This window comes from Lissotriton vulgaris, chromosome 10 (genome assembly GCF_964263255.1).
Source record: "Lissotriton vulgaris chromosome 10, aLisVul1.2, whole genome shotgun sequence".
NCBI lineage: Eukaryota > Metazoa > Chordata > Amphibia > Caudata > Salamandridae > Lissotriton > Lissotriton vulgaris.
Window position 1 is genome coordinate 1019512139 of NC_141698.1, and position 17034 is coordinate 1019529172.

Genomic DNA, 17034 nt, shown 5'->3' on the forward strand with positions numbered 1-17034 from the left:
CACCGACCATCACCAGAGCAGCCCTCACAGAGGAGAGACAGCACCGACCCTCGCCAGAGCAGCCCTCACAGAGGAGAGACAGCAGCGACCCTCACCAGAGCAGCCCTCACAGGGGAGAGACAGCACCGACCCTCACCAGAGCAGCCCTCAGAGGAGAGACAGAACCGACCCTCACCAGAGCAACCCTCACAGAGGAGAGACAGCACCGACCATCACCAGAGCAGCCCTCACAGAGGAGAGACAGCACCGACCCTCGCCAGAGCAGCCCTCACAGAGGAGAGACAGCACCGACCCTCACCAGAGCAGCCCTCACAGAGGAGAGACAGCACCGACCCTCACCAGAGCAGCCCTCACAGAGGAGAGACAGCACCGACCCTCACCAGAGCAACCCTCACAGAGGAGAGACAGCACCGACCATCACCAGAGCAGCCCTCACAGAGGAGAGACAGCACCGACCCTCGCCAGAGCAGCCCTCACAGAGGAGAGACAGCAGCGACCCTCACCAGAGCAGCCCTCACAGGGGAGAGACAGCACCGACCCTCACCAGAGCAGCCCTCTGAGGAGAGACAGAACCGACCCTCACCAGAGCAACCCTCACAGAGGAGAGACAGCAGCGACCCTCACCAGAGCAGCCCTCACAGGGGAGAGACAGCACCGACCCTCACCAGAGCAGCCCTCACAGGGGAGAGACAGCACCGACCCTCACCAGAGCAGCCCTCACAGGGGAGAGACAGCACCGACCATCACCAGAGCAGCCCTCACAGAGGAGAGACAGCACCGACCCTCACCAGAGCAACCCTCACAGAGGAGAGACAGCAGCGACCCTCACCAGAGCAGCCCTCACAGGGGAGAGACAGCACCGACCCTCACCAGAGCAGCCCTCAGAGGAGAGACAGAACCGACCCTCACCAGAGCAACCCTCACAGGAGAGAGACAGCACCGACCCTCACCAGAGCAGCCCACAGAGGAGAGACAACACCGACTCTCACCAGAGCAGCCCTCAGAGGAGAGACAGGACCGACCCTCACCAGAGCAGCCCTCACAGAGGAGAGACAGCACCGACCCTCACCAGAGCAGCCCTCAGAGGAGAGACAGCACCGACCCTCACCAGAGCAGCCCTCACAGAAGAGAGACAGCACCGACCCTCACCAGAGCAGCCCACAGAGGAGAGACAACACCGACCCTCACCAGAGCAGCCCTCACAGAAGAGACAGGACCGACCCTCACCAGAGCAGCCCTCACAGAGGAGAGACAGCACCGACCCTCACCAGAGCAGCCCTCACAGAGGAGAGACAGCAGCGACCCTCACCAGAGCAGCCCACAGAGGAGAGACAACACCGACCCTCACCAGAGCAGCCCTCACAGAAGAGACAGGACCGACCCTCACCAGAGCAGCCCTCACAGAGGAGAGACAGCACCGACCCTCACCCAAGGGCCCCTCAAAGAAAACGGAGGCGCGGCCCCGTGACGGAAAACAAAGCTCCCCTCCCTCGGTATGTACACACTTTGCGTCTCTGTGATACCTTCCTCTTGGGAACAGCCTGTCCACGCCTGTACCTTTCAGTGTGAGCGACCTGTCCTTGTCTCTCCACACTGCACAGCCTGTCCCTTCACAGTGCTTTACTCTGATCTGTCCAGCCTGCCCCGCTCTCACTGTACACCTGTCCCATCTCCACCTGCCCGTCTCTCTGTGGCTCTCACCTCTGGTTCATATTTAACTCCTTAACTCGTTTCACCTCGTGAACTTTCACCAAATTTCAGCTCCTGTTCTCACCTCTAAGCTCCATTTTACCTCCTGCCCTAGTCTTAGTTTCACTGCCCACCCCATCTCACCCCCTGCACCCCTTTCACTGGCTGTTCTCATTTTACTACCTGTCCCTGCTCCACCTCCCCCCCGGTTCCTATCTCAATTCTGGATCGAATTCTGCCCACTGTCCCACTCTCACAAGTGTCTTCGATCACACTCACTGTCCCACTCTCACAAGTGTCTTCGATCACACTCACTGTCCCACTCTCACATGTCTTCCATCTCACCCACTGTCCCACTCCCACAAGTGTCATCGATCTCACACACTGTCCCACTCATGTCTCTTCCTTCTCACTCACTGACCCACTCTCACGTCTTCCGTCACACTCACTGTCCAACTTTCAAATGACTCTCATCTCATCCACTGTCCCTCTCTAATCTGCCTTCAATCTCACTCACTTTCCCACTCACATGTGTCTTCCATCTCACTCACTGTCCCACGCTCATACCCTGTTCCCATTTCACCTCTGTCTGATATTAAGCCTCCGCCTCCTGTCTCACCCCTGTTCCCCATCTAACCTTGTGCACCAATTTACCCACCCAGCTACCCGTCTTCGATCTCATTCTTACCCCCTACCCCTCTCACCTCCTGTCCCAATCTCACCTCTTGTTCCCTCTCACCTCCTGTTCCAATCTCACCTCTTGTTCCCTCTCACCTCCTGTCCCAATCTCACCTCTAGTTCCCTCTCACCTGTGGCTAATTTCTTATCTTTTGCCCTCTCTCCCCTCCCCAGGTCTGCCACTCAACATGGAAGGCTTCGCCTCTGTCTACTACAGTGAACCATCCGTCATGGGCTTCCTCGCCAACGTCATCAGCGCCTTCCTGGTGGCCCTACAGAACTTCTTTTCCTTCCACACCAAAGTGAACGCTGAAGGGGTGGAGAACATCCTGGCAGGTGAGTGCGGAAGCCACAGATCACACAAAGAGTTACAGGTGGCTCTGGGATAACATGCATAGGACACTTGGAGGGAGGGGGTACACACTTGCGCACCCACACACACATGCACGCGTTGTTCAATGCCTGTGTTATCTCTTGCAGGGGTCCATCTCATCCTGATTGGAGGACTGACACAGCTCATTGCAGGCTTCCTGTGCTTCCGGAAGTACGATCACCTTGGGAGCACCGCCTTTGTGGCATTCGCCGCCCTCTGGAGCAGCTACGGGGCTACACGTGTCGCCCTGGGCGCGTACCCCACCATCCACAACACCACACAAACCCTGAACATTTCTAGCAGCCAGACCATCATGGCCGCCTCCCCGCTTCCGGTTGCTGAGAGCGCAGTAGCAGGGCTGGTGGCGTACACCGCCGTCGCCTTCATCCTCTCCTTCTGCTCGGCCACCGTTAACTACGTCATGCCCTTCGTGTTTGGCGCCATCACCCTCACGCTGGTCTTCGAGGCGGTGGGGCTCTTCGGACAGTGGGCGCTGGTGGTCTCGGGGACCCTGGAGCTGCTCATCGTGTTGTTTGGTTTCTATGGCGCCACTGCTCTGCTCCTGAAGGGTCTGACCCAGAGGTACGTCCTTCCAGGCTTCGGGAACCCCTTGTTCAGCGTCTTGCTTCTGGGCTCGGCCAACAGCACCTCTTCCAGTGGCATCGGGGAGGAGACCAAGAAGAACTCCAAGTACGCGGAGCCCATGGCCTTGGGACACATCGCCGACGCGGTGGCCTCGCTCATCTTTGCCTTTTATTGCTTTGGGTACATGAAGACCTTCTACATTGGCGCCATTTGGGTCAGCATCAATGCGCTGTCCCAGCTCTGCGCCAGCTACTACAGTTACTTGAGAGAAGACGTCTACCACACCACCAAGCTTGGGCTCCACAGCCTCTTCTGGCTGCTAATGTCCTGGGAAGAGTTCATCCTCACGGTGCTCCTCACGGGGGACAATGTGGACAAGAGCCGAGCGGGCATGGTGGGGGGCTGGTTCTTTCTGGTCGCCGCTTGCATCCTCTGCCTGATGTCCCTCAACAGAGACCTCCTGGAGGTGCTGCAGAATTCATGCTTCCTCCTCCTCATGGTCTCCACCATCCACCAGATTCCACTCCTGGGATCCCATATCTTCTTCGGAGTGGTCTGCAGCATCTACACCGCCACCTCCCTCTACGCCACTTTTGCCAGCCTCATTAACTCCATCGCTGATAAGTCGCTGATCTCTACTGGACCCCAAGTGATGTCATCGGCTACGCTCCAGGACTTGCTGCTGAGCCTGAAGCGCGTCACCAGCAGGTCTAAGGAGGGCCAGGAGGTCAGCACCACCAGATGCCAGCTCCCTGATGCCCTCTTCTTCTTCTGCAATGGCCTGGCATCACTCTCTGCCATCCAGGGGTCCCTCAGTGACCTCACCAGAGCCCACCTCTCCATCCCTTGGGTGCTGATCCCCGGCGCTCTCTTCCAGTTGTACGTCTGCAGGATCGTGGTCCAGAGAGGGCGAAGATTTGGGTCGGTCCTACCATTCTTTTACGCTGCTGTATGGGCCACATGGGCGTGGCTACGACTCGCAGGTAACTTATGATCTCCTAATCTTTACAATGTGTAAAATGTATTCACAAAAGTCCTAGGGATCCAGTGTCATGAAGCTTCTGAGTGGTTTAGATCCTCAGGCACACCAGTAGGGGCAGTGGGGGATGTATATTTCTGGTTATTGGTTTCATTTGGAGCAGCCATGCATGCAGGTAGTTTCTTGATGACATCACATGCAGTTCTTTGTCTGACTGGGGGGCCCGTGCGACCTGATGAAGTACCTGGGAGGGGTCATATGTGATGGCTGCCAGGTAAATGTAATGTAAATGTATGAATCTTATATAGCGCAGGACTTACCCTGGGGCATCTCCGCGCTTGCTTAGGGAACCCGTCCTGGTATTCCCCTGTGAGATAACCCTGGAAGGGTATCCACAAGGTGAAAGCCAGGCATCCCGCCGCGAAGGGCCAATGTGGAGATTAAGCAAGCTATTGCCCAGAGTCGCAGAGTGTGGACCCGTGAGTCGAGAATGCACCGGAGCGAGAATTATCGAGTCCATGGGATTATTGAGCCCAAGACCCGCCGAGGCGGGGAATTGAACCCTGGTCCAGGGCCGAAACTCAAGCTCCAGGTCTGCCGCCTCTAACCCCTGAGCCACGTGGGGGGCATATGGTTGAAGAGGAGGTGGCCACTAGGAGGGGACTAATGACTTATGGAACCATTAATAGGTCTGGATAAACTATTGATAAACTATTGTTGATAATCCAGGTGTGGGAAGAACTAAAAGGCATGAATATCATTGTTCAAATAACTGGTCATTTCTTGTACCCTGGGGCATATTTACCAGAATGTAATTTTCGCTTGTCTTCTGACTCATGCGAGAAAACGCCTTATACTGGGATAAGGAGCTCAGGGAAGTGTGTATCAAGAAATCGGGGCGCACCTGTTCAGGGTGGGGAGGAAGATACAGTTTTGCACATCATCAAAAGTCAACATCCAGCCCCATGATTGGCTGTTAGATGATCGAGGTGTTGACAGTATATGGTCCTCTCCATCTCTTGTCTCTGCTCCTAGCCCTCTCCTGCCTTTGAAGGAAGAGCTCCTTCCTGTGTTCTGTTTCATCCATGACTAACCCTCTGCCCCTCCCCCTCTTTCCTCTCCAGGTCCCCTGCTGAATATCCACGTCGACAGTTATGGTGCATTCACTGTTGGTGCCGTCACCTTCCTGGTCATCAATGTCTTCCTGATATCCTTGGGTAAGTCTCTCCAGATACCGAGGTCCATTCATCCCTCTGTTGAATCCTTGCGGCCCAGGTGGCCTAGAGCGTCTGACCTTGCCATACTGCCATATGAACCTTATAAAGATTGATTCAAGATGTTTAATCACTCTCTCTTCTAAGAGAAGAGGTGTAGCCCGGAACAGGTACTATACCTTGGGAAACATAGTCATTTTTAAAACGTTCCGGCTGCAGTGGGTATAGGCCGGAGTCTGTCCCTCGATGGTCCATATGGACAGTTCAGGGGCATCGTAGCGTCCTCATCTAAAGACTTAAACAACTGCGAACCCCGCTGACCTCTGAAATATGTCATTTCCGGCCTCTGACGCCATCTTGTTCTGCTTGTTCCACAGTCGCCTATGCCAACGTGGTGCTGGTGCTGCTCGCGCCGCTGATGGAGGCGGCGATGGTCTGTTTCCTGCTCTTCACCTTGGAATGCATGCCCCTCGCGCTCGAGAGTAAGTGGACGCCTTGACTGTGGGTTCCTCTTGTGTGTTAATGCATGTCAGTGATCTCTAAAGGGTTAATAAACAGGCAATATCGATCAAGTGCCATCCCGAGTCCACCTGCCATGTGGTGGGGGCTAAAGGGAAGTGGTCTGTAGAAAGGACTGGAGTGCGCCTGACAAGCCTGTGCTTCTGAAGGGCTGTGGGGGGTGAACAGTCAGTTACGTGTCAGACTCTGCTAGAGTTGGTCTCTTCAAGGCAAGGTGGGCTGGAATGGAGTCAGTCACAAACCTGACATGTGTCTAGTTCTCTGCCAGACCTCCACGTGTCTTAGTTTCTGTACCTGTCTCTCCACTGCTGCCTTAACATCACCTTCTTATAATACGAAGAGTTGAGGTGAGCCCGATAACACTAGGAACCAGGATAATTAAGTATAAACCAAGATAGGAGTTCCTGTACCAGTTTAAATGTTTTACCACACTTAATTTCGTACAGACAGAAAATGAGTAAAAAGTAATCTGTCTTATGTTTTTATTTTATTGCCTTGGGTGGCATTTCCCTTCTTGAAATCCCTCCTGAAGGGAACCCCGTCTTGGTTTAACATTAACTTGATCAGCACACTTGTCTCTTTTGTTGATTTTATGAACATTATGTCTAATTTTCCCCTCTTTGTGTTACTTTCAGTCACTATATTGTCCGTCTTCAGTGTCGTCTGTATCTACGGAGCGGCGGCATCTCTTGGAAACTGCATTTTCAGCAAGGACCTAATTCCCATGGGACCCTCTTTCTTCAAGGTACAGTGATAAGTGCATGCAATATGTTACGATCACTATTCTTTCCGATATGTATTTCAAATATAAGTCCATCTCTGTCCTCTAACTCTGTGATGTGCATGTGCTGCTCAAAGGCAGCTGTAGATGGCGCTGTCTCACTCCTTGTCTGCTCTCTGTCTTTTTAGGAAACGAAGTCAGAGGAGAAAGTTGAGGCGTCCGACTCCTGCGTGTGCCCCGATTCCTATCGCACCGGCAGTCTAAGGACCATCGCCGCCCTGCTGGACAAGGGTGGGGTGTGCGGGGTCCCCACAGACACGGTCTACGCGCTGGCGGCCTCCTGCAAACACCTCGAGGCCATCCAGAAGATTTACACCATCAAGGTGAGCACCGAGGGGCGGACTTCCAGCGGAATTTACCGAGTCCGAGACAGATGCTCTGTCATTGAAGAATAAGGGACCCCTTTTACCAGAACAGTTAGAAATCACCCTGTGTGCGGAGACATTGTCATGGAAACGTCAGGGTGAAACCATTCTGCAGGGGTGTGATTACCATGGTGATACCAGCCTGGAGTATGTATAGTTGGAAATATTGACATGGAAATTACAGGGCAAAACCATTCTGCAGGGGTGTGATTACCATGGCGATACCAGCCTGGAGTATGTATATATAGAGATATTGTCATGGAGACGTCAGGGTAAAACCATTCTGCAGGTGCGGGGTTACCATGGTAATATCTGCATAGAAAGTTCCAGTGTCAAAACTTAGTTAATTATTGGAAGCAGCCAGGGTACTTGTTATCAGATCATCCTGTGCAGAGAGTGCTGGATGGGGGTGATAAGGGAGCCGAGGGCTTCAGCCCACACATGGCCTCAGGAGAAAATCCTGCTTCGGGGCCAGAAGTGACCAATGAGAATCCATCACATGCACAAGAAAGATGCTAATGCCCCAGAGCACACAGTGAGTTTGCGTTCTCAGACTCACTGACCTTCTTTGCAGGTGCCATTGCACTGACTTCTGTGGCCAGTGTCTGTCCGCTGTAGGTCATTAAAAGGTCCCACAGGCTTTTAACTTGTACAATCTCTTGGCTAGCACTAGAGACATTTAGTTTATTTTCAGAGGTGGTGTGACTGGGTCTAAGCTCATTTGGAGGTATCACGTGACCCTGCACAGAATGTCTGAAGGTCATGACCTCCCTCTTCTCTCTAAACCAATCATTTCTCCCCACTCTTACATCCTCTGCAGGACCGACCCCTGGAGAAGCCCATCTGTATCTGCATCTCCCACCTGGACCAGCTGCGGGCCGTGAGACCCCCCTTCAGCCCCCTGCTGTGGGACTTCATGGGGAGCGTCTACCCTGGGGGTGTCAGCTGCATTGTCCAGAAGGGGGAGTGGCTGAAGAGGATGGGTGAGTGTGACCTCTTCTGCATGGTCTGTTTCCTTCTCCAAAAAGGGGTGGGCTGGGGAGGGTAGAGGGGTGAGGGCTACACATGCCAGAAGTTGTGCCTGGGGACATTCAGGGGTGGGCCCACTTCATGTAAGTGCTGCTTGTCTAGATCATGCTTCATTCACCCCGCACCCCCAATGTGTACCGACCCACATCTCAGGCAGGTATTACACCCACCTGTCACTCCATTCACGCCCCAATGTCTATCGACTCCCATCTCTTGTAGGTATTGTTTGAATGTATTACACTCCATTCATGCCCCAATGTCTACAGACCCCTTCTCATGTACCCATTGCATGCACATATCAAAGTCCAGTCACCCCTTTAATGTGTGCAGACCCCCACTCATGCAGGTATTACTTGCACATTCACCCCCAATGCGTACAGAACCCCCATCTCATGTACCCATTGCATGTACATATCAGGGTCCAGTGACCCCCATTCTGTGTACAGTCCAACATCTCATGTAGTTATTGCATGTGCATATGAGGGTCCAGTGACCTCCATTCTGTGTACAGACCCCTGTCGCATGTAGCTATTGCATATACATATCAGGGTCCAGTCACCCCTTTAATGTGTACAGACCCCTGTTATGCAGGTATTGCATGTATATTCACCCTCCTGATGTCTACAGACTCCCGGCTCATGTCACTGTTGCATGTCCATATCAGGGTCCAGTGACCCCCATTCTGTGTACAGTCCAACATCTCATGTAGTTATTGCATGTGCATATCAGGGTCCAGTGACCTCCATTCTGTGTACAGACCCCTGTCGCATGTAGCTATTGCATATACATATCAGGGTACAGTCACCCCATTTATGTCTACAGATTCTAATCTCATGCCGGTATTACATGCACATTCACCCCTAAACCCCACAGACCCCCCATCTCAAGTACCCATTGCATGTACATATCAGGGTCCAGTGACCCCCCATTCTGTGTACAGGCCCCTAACTCATGCAGCTGTTGGTTGTTTAGACCACACTCCTTACACGGTTCTTATATAAGTATTTGCATTAACTTCTGGTTTTCTTGTAAGGTCTCAGGCTCTTCAGTTCATCAGCTGGATCTGTGCAGCTCTATATAAACACAAATACATATATTGCATAGTGTCCTTTGTTTCAAGTAACCATCATTCCACATTTATGCAGCAATATATTGATGCTGAGTCGTTTCCTGTTTTGTGTGTGTAGCTTCTTAGATGCTGTTTTACTTTGCATTCTGGTATTTGTAGTCCAGCATTTGTAATGAAAAACAAACTGAATCAGAACTCAGTTGAAAACATTATGGGACAGATTCCTTCTCTTCCATGAGACAACACAGGGGCTCTTGTCTGTTTGGACTGGAGATCCAACTCTAAATCTAAATGTGGCCATGTCAGTGCCAGGCCAGGCAGGCGCAGTGGCGTAACGCATAATGATGGCGCCCCCTACAGAGTGTAAGGAGGAGCCCCTTAGTCTCCCATATCTCACAGATATTCATTGGCTATTGGCTAAATGGGCCCACCTAAAGCTTTTGGGGTCTCTGATGTCTTTGGGGCCACCTGCGCCGCAGAGGCTCCGGGGGCCTGTGTTAGTCCCCTGCCCCGGCGGCCTTACATCAGTGAATAGTAGAGCAGGAGGCGCGATGGAAGCCAAGCTACGGCCTGGCCCTCCCTGGCCCAAACCACCAATGGGAGAAACAACAGAGAGTGCCCATGCCAGGTGATTCTTCCTACACTACTGGAGTTGTTGAACTCCTCGATAGTGACCAGCACAGTTCCACTAACATGGAAACATGCCAGGGTTCGAGCACTCTTGAAAAAAACCTCACCTCGATCCTGCCAACCTCAACAACTATCGCCCTATCTCACTGCTCCCCTGGGCAAGCAAAATCCTCGAAAAACACATTAACACCTCCGTAAACAGGTTTTCGAGAGCAACCACCTGCTTGACATCACCCAAACGGGCTTCCGTCCCAAGCATGGTACGGAGACGGCGTTGGTGGGAGTCACAGAGGAAGCAAGGCGGATCCTAGATCAAGGGGGATCAGTGGCAGTGATCCTCCTTGACCTGAGCGCTGCCTTTGACACGGTGAACCACAAAATCCTCCTTCACCACCTCCTGAGCTTGGGAATTTCAGGAGAAGCCCTGGCTTGTCTCAAGTCCTTTTTAAAAGACCGTACTTTCCGAGTCTTCGAAGGAGCCTCAGTCTCCTCAAGCAAGCCTCTGGGGTGTGGGGTGCCGCAGGGCTCCTCTCTAAGCCCCACGCTTTTCAACGCATACATGAGACCACTGGCTGAGATTGTTCGTCCGCATGGTATTAAGAACGTTACCTATACGGACGACACCCAGCTAGTGGTCTCCCTTGCGCACAAGAACAGTCAGCATGCACAGACCAGCTTGATTCCCTGTCTGGAACAGGTAAAGAGCTGGATGACGAAGTCATGCTTAAAGCTCAATGGGGATAAAACCGAGCTTATGCTCCTCGGCCCCTCAGCCCCCTCCACCATAGAGCTACTGTGGCCCCCCAGCTTAGGTGCCCCCCCTACACCCAGAGACAACATAAAAAGCCTTGGAATATGGCTAGACAAATCCCTGACATTCAACACACAAGTCACCAAACCATCAGCAACATGCTTTGGTCTGATCAGGATGATGAAAAAAATCCTCCCACTTCTCCCCTTCGAGGCAAAACAGGTAGTCATCCAGGGTCTAATTCAGTCCTGTATTGACTTCAGCAAGACCCTGTATTTAGGGGCACCTGAATACTGCCTGAACAAACTTCAGCGGATCCAAAACTGTGCAGCCCGCACACTGCTTGGAATCCCCCGCAGAAACCCTATAGGCCCTGGCCTAAAAACTCTGCACTGGCTCCCCGTTAGGGAAAGAATTAAGTTCAAGGCCATGTGCATCACCCACCAAGCCTTTTGGAAATCCGGCCCTGCGGTCAATCATTCTCTGGTCACTCCTCACCACCCCAAGAAAGAGCTTCGCTCCTCCAAAGCCTTCCTAGCCGCTGTCCCACAGATACGAAGATCCAGGGCAGGAGGCCGTTCTTTCTCCTACAACTCATCCAAGCTGTGGAACTCTCTCCCCCTCCATTTAAGGTCCAATCCCAATTTACTAACCTTTCGCAAACAATTAAAAACCTTTCTTTCTAACTAAAAATAACCTACCCCCCCAGTGATCTACTTCAGCAGAAGGTTCATTCTATTCACTAGCGCCTGGAAGCCTCCGGGCAGCTGTTCGCGCTCTATAAAAATTCTTTTCATTTCATTTCATTTCATGCTTGGGGTGTGGCAGGGTTTGGAAGAGGTCCCTTGTGACTTAATAATAATCACTTTTCTGTCGTAATAATGACATTGAAATAACAAGCATTGGCACCATCAATAGGTCTGACATTAATGAGCTAATGCAAGCAAGCTGCATTTGTGATTTTACTTTTCTCCATTTATTACCACTTTAAAGCTAGCCCTATTGACTTTACCAGAGCATGCCTGCTTTAAACAGTTGGACTGTGCACCATTATATATTGTGTGTCTGAGAGTGTATGCATGTGTGTTTGTGTAAACATATAAATATATGTGACTCTTGCACAGGTCCTGAGTAAAACATTAAATACACCCTGCAGCAATGACAAATCAAAACAAAGAAGGGTTATTTTTTGTATTCTGTGCATGCATGAGATACATAATTTATTGTGTGATGAGTCAATGCACTTTGCTGTTGTAAAATTGTCCCTAATGCAGGCAGGCTGATACACTAAACAGCAATAAAATTAGGATGACATGAGGGATAAATACTTTCTGGTTGGAGACTATTGTAAACAATTTATAACAATGTGTCTTGCCGACAGCTGGACTGTCAAGACAGAACAAACCAATGTGTGCATGTTTCTCACAGTTTGTAATACTTTCGTAGTAGCACAAGTTCTTTCATACTAAATGTACAAATGTCTGTCCACTGCACAACCAGTGAAATCATGTTTCCAAGGACCTCAATTAAGTGTCGGTGTTCCGAAGCGAAACCATTCAAACATCAGCTCAAATTAAGCACTGTCATCTGCAGGCCTGCCAGCTCCAATGGTGCCACCGTGTGACCCACCACATCGGCTCCCTTCACACGGTCATCCGGTGAGGAGCCGATATCACACGGTGACAGAGAAACACGCTGGAATCCACTTAAACTGTGCATGTCCAGCTTGCTCCGGAGGCTTTGAACTACCCCCGCCATTAAGGAGTGTGAAAACACCACAGGACATCAGCAACAGCCTCAAGCAAGCTTTCTATTGGAGGAGAGGGCTTGGGGCAGGGCGGAGCCAGAAGCACCTCTTAGGCACTTCTAGGCACGAGGCTCCACCCCTCCAAGGCACTGACATTATGGTGAAAATGCTGCTTTAGTTGTTAGGGCTGCATCTGGTGGAATTGCTATACAGCACCTCAGTTAAGGATGCAGAGTAAATAAATACAGTCAAACACAAATGCTCACTCCCTCACACCTGGCATGTTGCGGATTAATTTTGTTATTTTCTCCTCCTGCAGGAGTTGGACCAGCTTATGACATTGTGGGCACCAAAGACTCCATCATGATCCGAGTGCCGGACCACACTATCTCTGCCCACCTGACCGACATGACCGGCCCTCTGGCCATCACATCTGCCAATCCCAGCGGGGAGTGTGATAGCACCCACCATGACATGGTCATCTCGTGAGTACACACTCAGAACAGGGGTTGGATTCAGGAAAAGGGTGTGAGTGGGGCCTTCTGTGGATGAGATGGTGCCTGGGGTTTGAGAGTTACTAGATGGCTGCTAGGGGCTGAGGGCAGGGGCAAGGGTTGCTGAGGGCGTGAGCTGAAGATTCTGAAAGGTTAAAGGAAAAGCGTAGGAGTATTGATGGGTGATGTGCTACTTTGAATGAGTTCTGTTTTTTTAAGGATTGGGCTAGCGTTGAGCGTTACTTGGTGTCTTCTGAATGGTGGGTGGTTTACTGGTTCTATTGAAAGGTGAAGGAAGGGGTAACAGTGTTTGTGATATCACAGCTATATGTAAGGGTGTTTGAGATGCTTGGCATAAGCCTATATGTGGGTGCATTAAACACAGGTGTGTTTGACCAGTTGAGGTTGAGGTCAGGTAGATGTTTGCCAGCCTGCGGCTTCCCCTCAATCCCCAGCACCTGAGCCTTTGTCGAGGATTACTTTAAATGAGTGATTTTGTATTTCCTCTCTGTGTTCCAGGCGTCTACGACACAAGCTGGAGGGGGTGCTGTGTGATGGCGACTCCTACGAGATGGTGGGCTCCACGGTGGTGAACTGTCTGAGGATAGATGAAGGTGGGTCTCAACCAATGCTTGTTTCTGTTTCCTCTCTCCCCCTGCTATTCCCAAAGTAGACTCAGGAGCATCCATGGATGTGGACAGAGTGCTCTGCTCCCCACCACCCCTCCCCACCCACCAAACACCTGCCATGAGATTTGGGAAACACCAGTCCTGGTCCAGTGCATTCCTGGTGTCCAAGGCAGACAGGCCTACAAAGCCCACAATGAAGGGACAGCTGAAGCATGAAAGGGGCCAGAATGAATGCGTAACTAAAAGATGCACTTTATTGAGCCCCTGAGGAAAACTCCAAGCGCTTGGTCTAAGTTTGCAGGGATGCCCCGGAGGTTTCCTACCTGTGCCGACTCCTGACCCCCACTTTCAAATTAACAAGCCTTTCTCTTTATCATTAGTCTGCACCATTGGTGTAAAATGTTGCATAATTTGTTTCACAAAATTTTGCAAAAATTACATAAACGGTTGGAAAGTGAGGATATGTATGGCTATCTCTTCTTTCTCCATTTATATACGGATCAGATGTATGAGGATAAAACATTTTTTTTTTAATTACATGAACGGTGTAAAATGTGGTTGCATGAAAATTTCATGGTGGTTAGTACATACTGCACATTAAAAAGTCCCGTTAGATACTGGCAGACGACTTAGACAAAAATGTTTCTTACGGAGACATTTTATGCTCAAAGCCGTCTGCACTGATGAAGAAATGATGCAAATTTCCTAACGCAAATTTGGCAAATTTTGGAATAGTAATTAAAAATTCACCCAAACTTAGTCAGCACATGGACCCAGAGCCTCCCTCAGTAAGACAATATCCCTCAAGGTGGGATCTTTATATTCCTCCAACTCATCGTTCTTTCTCGGGGACAATCCTACCCTGCCGGAGTTACGCGATACTGAAGGTTCTTACTCTGATCCCATCTGAAAATAGAGACGTCTGAATCGCAGATTTATGAAACATTGACATACACAAATATACACAAATGTCTCTTTAAAGAGCATTCGACCTGTTAAAAGTTCCTAATTCCAGTGAGACTCGCATCCTAATCATAGGAATACAGAGTTAACTTACTATTCAATCTCCTATCTGAGTTTATTGGCCAAGTGCTTGATAGTGAGTTTACTGCTGGTCGACATTTTTGTAGAGAGACAGTTTTGTGTGGAAGATATTTTGGCCGTGGGAGTTTTCGAGTCCGTGTTTTAGCAGTTTGTTGTTTCCATGATATCCCACCCTGCCCAAGCCATTCAATGTCTCCTTGAGGGCGCAGACCCATGCTTTCTCCTGTCGGTATATGCCATGTGAGAGGGCGGCCCCACCTGTACTCCTTCACCCATTGGTTCCTGAGGGGCCAATCCCCAATGTGCTCATTATGCTTGTCTCCTCCCCTCCCTCTGCTGCTCACAGACCTCAGACCTGTCCACACTCTCTCAATCTCATGCTGTTGTGCTTCTTTCTTTCCAGGGATCCTGAGCATCGTGAGGGAGGGCTGCGTCCCCACCACCCACATCATGCAGACGTTCGAGCGCGTGAAGAACGCGCAGGTGTGAGGCTCCCACGTGCTACGACCAGTCTTGTTCTACTGACCACAGCAGCATCCACACAAGACCTGAGCCAGCTGCCATTTGCACTTTATTAACCGGAAATGGAAGCATCACAATCTGAGGCCGTATATCCGCATCGAGACTGGGCCGAAAGGAAGACATTACCAGAACAGACTTACAGACCGCAGTGGAGTCGGACATTCTTACAGACAGCTCACAATACTTTTTTGTCATCATACTTCATTTGGATTGATAGGCAGATGTTTTCTACCCTTCACTCTCCAACAAGGCATTGACCTGAAAGTCAGTGCTTGATGATGTGTACAGCGACAGATCCTCGATTCCACGCCCCTCAGGATGCACGGGCACAGATCCAATGTATATATACTGTTGCATTCTGTTTGCGTTCTTTGCTTGAATATTATATTTTACCCTCTGTCCTTTTAATTTAATTTTAATGTAATGCTGATATCGATATTGATGATAAATTCTATTTATTTTGGTACTCTGAGGATGTCTGGTCCGGTCAGATCTCACCAGACTCGTGTGACAGAATACTGCAGAGACAGAGATCTCATATTGTTACAACCACAACTATTGGCTTCACTGGATGGTGCCGGCCACCAATCGAGAGAGCTTCAAGAATCACTGACAGAAGTTTTTCCGTCCCAGTGACCTACACATAGTATTTAAGTTATTTAATATATTGGAGTTTGTATTTATTGAAATAAAATTGCCCTTAAAAAGAAACTGTCTTTTCTCTTTGATGCCAGGGGGACCCATAGCATGAATCCTCCTGTGTTGCAGCTGTGAAAGAAAGGTGTCATGTGTGTGTGAGTGTGTGTGTGTGTGCATTTTTTTTTGATAAGCACATTTTATTGATTTTAAAAACTTGTAAACAATTCAGCCAATACACGGTAATAATCAGTATAAATTCATTCACACAAGCACTGTACTCCCCAATCACGATCCCCATAAAAGAACACAGCCGAAATTCGGAATCAGGTTAGTCAAGACCCTCCACAGTCCCCAACCACTTCATCCACACTTTACAGTATTTCCTGACACACCCCTTGGTGTTTTAAAGGGCCTTTTCTTGGGTTGCACACCAGTCTACCCCTCTTCGCCACCGCTCTAGGTTAGGAGGGTCGGGGCTTATCCAGGCCACCGCAATGTCCCTCTTGGCCACCATCATAGCGTTGTTAAAAAACAGCTTGTCATTCCTGGACCCATCCAGCCCATCAGTGAGCCCCAGCAAGAAATGACGCGGGTCATGAGGAACCTCCTAGCCCAATACCTCCATTAGCTCCTCCTCAATCGATCCCCAGAACTGCCCCAAGCGGGGGCACAACCATACCAAGTGGAGGAAGTCAGCCGGGGCATGGTTACATCTTGCACGCAATGCGTCTGGGCACAAACCCGCTTGATGCATGCGCAGGGGAGTGAGATACGCAGCGTGTAAATAGTAGAGCTGAATCAGCTTGAGTTTGGCGGAGAAGGTGACTGTTCTGGGGGCCATAAGGGTATCACGCCAGTCTGCCTCGTCAAGGGGGCCCACCCTGTCCACCCATTAATCCCTCAATTTGTCTAGGGACGTGGGAGTGTTGTTAATTAGGGTGCAGTAAATACGGGAGACCCCCCCTACCTAAGTCTCCCATCATCGTCTGCGCCGCAGTAGGGCTGTATTCGGGGAGCCACGTGTCGCCCATGATGTGTTTGTGGAGGGCATGTCTCAACTGCAAATATTTATAAAACTTGGACGAGTGTAGGGAGTAGCAAGTTTGGAGCTCCTGGAAGAACAACATATGGCCCTTTGCCTATACGTCCCCTAGCTGGGAGATACCAATAAGATCCCAATCTTTAAACCCCTGCAACCCACTAACCTCCCGAAGCCAAGCGCCCTGCCACAGGGGAGTACATTGGGTCAACTTCCCCATCCACCTGGTGTGGCGGAGCGAGGCCCGCCAGGCCAACA

General features: G+C 50.6%; 1 protein-coding gene across 1 annotated transcript; it reads left to right on the plus strand.

Moving 5' to 3' along the window:
• Nucleotides 1-2555: 2555 nt before the first annotated feature.
• On the plus strand, nt 2556-15065 carry LOC147689229 (uncharacterized). The gene is made up of 10 exons (XM_086940042.1): nt 2556-2703; nt 2848-4308; nt 5429-5521; nt 5896-6000; nt 6673-6782; nt 6947-7141; nt 8004-8166; nt 12729-12894; nt 13423-13517; nt 14980-15065. The coding sequence occupies exons 1-10, from the start codon at nt 2556-2558 to the stop codon at nt 15063-15065; spliced, it is 2622 nt and encodes an 873-aa protein (XP_086796168.1).
• The last annotated feature ends 1969 nt before the right edge of the window (nt 15066-17034 follow it).

Excerpts from the sequence above, each read along its gene's own strand:
- LOC147689229 (XM_086940042.1), top strand. The coding sequence starts at position 2,556 with ATGGAAGGCTTCGCCTCTGTCTACTACAGTGAACCATCCGTCATGGGC. Across the intron at positions 6,783-6,946 it reads TGGGACCCTCTTTCTTCAAG|GAAACGAAGTCAGAGGAGAA; the intron begins GTACAGTGATAA and ends CTGTCTTTTTAG. Across the intron at positions 8,167-12,728 it reads GGAGTGGCTGAAGAGGATGG|GAGTTGGACCAGCTTATGAC; the intron begins GTGAGTGTGACC and ends CTCCTCCTGCAG.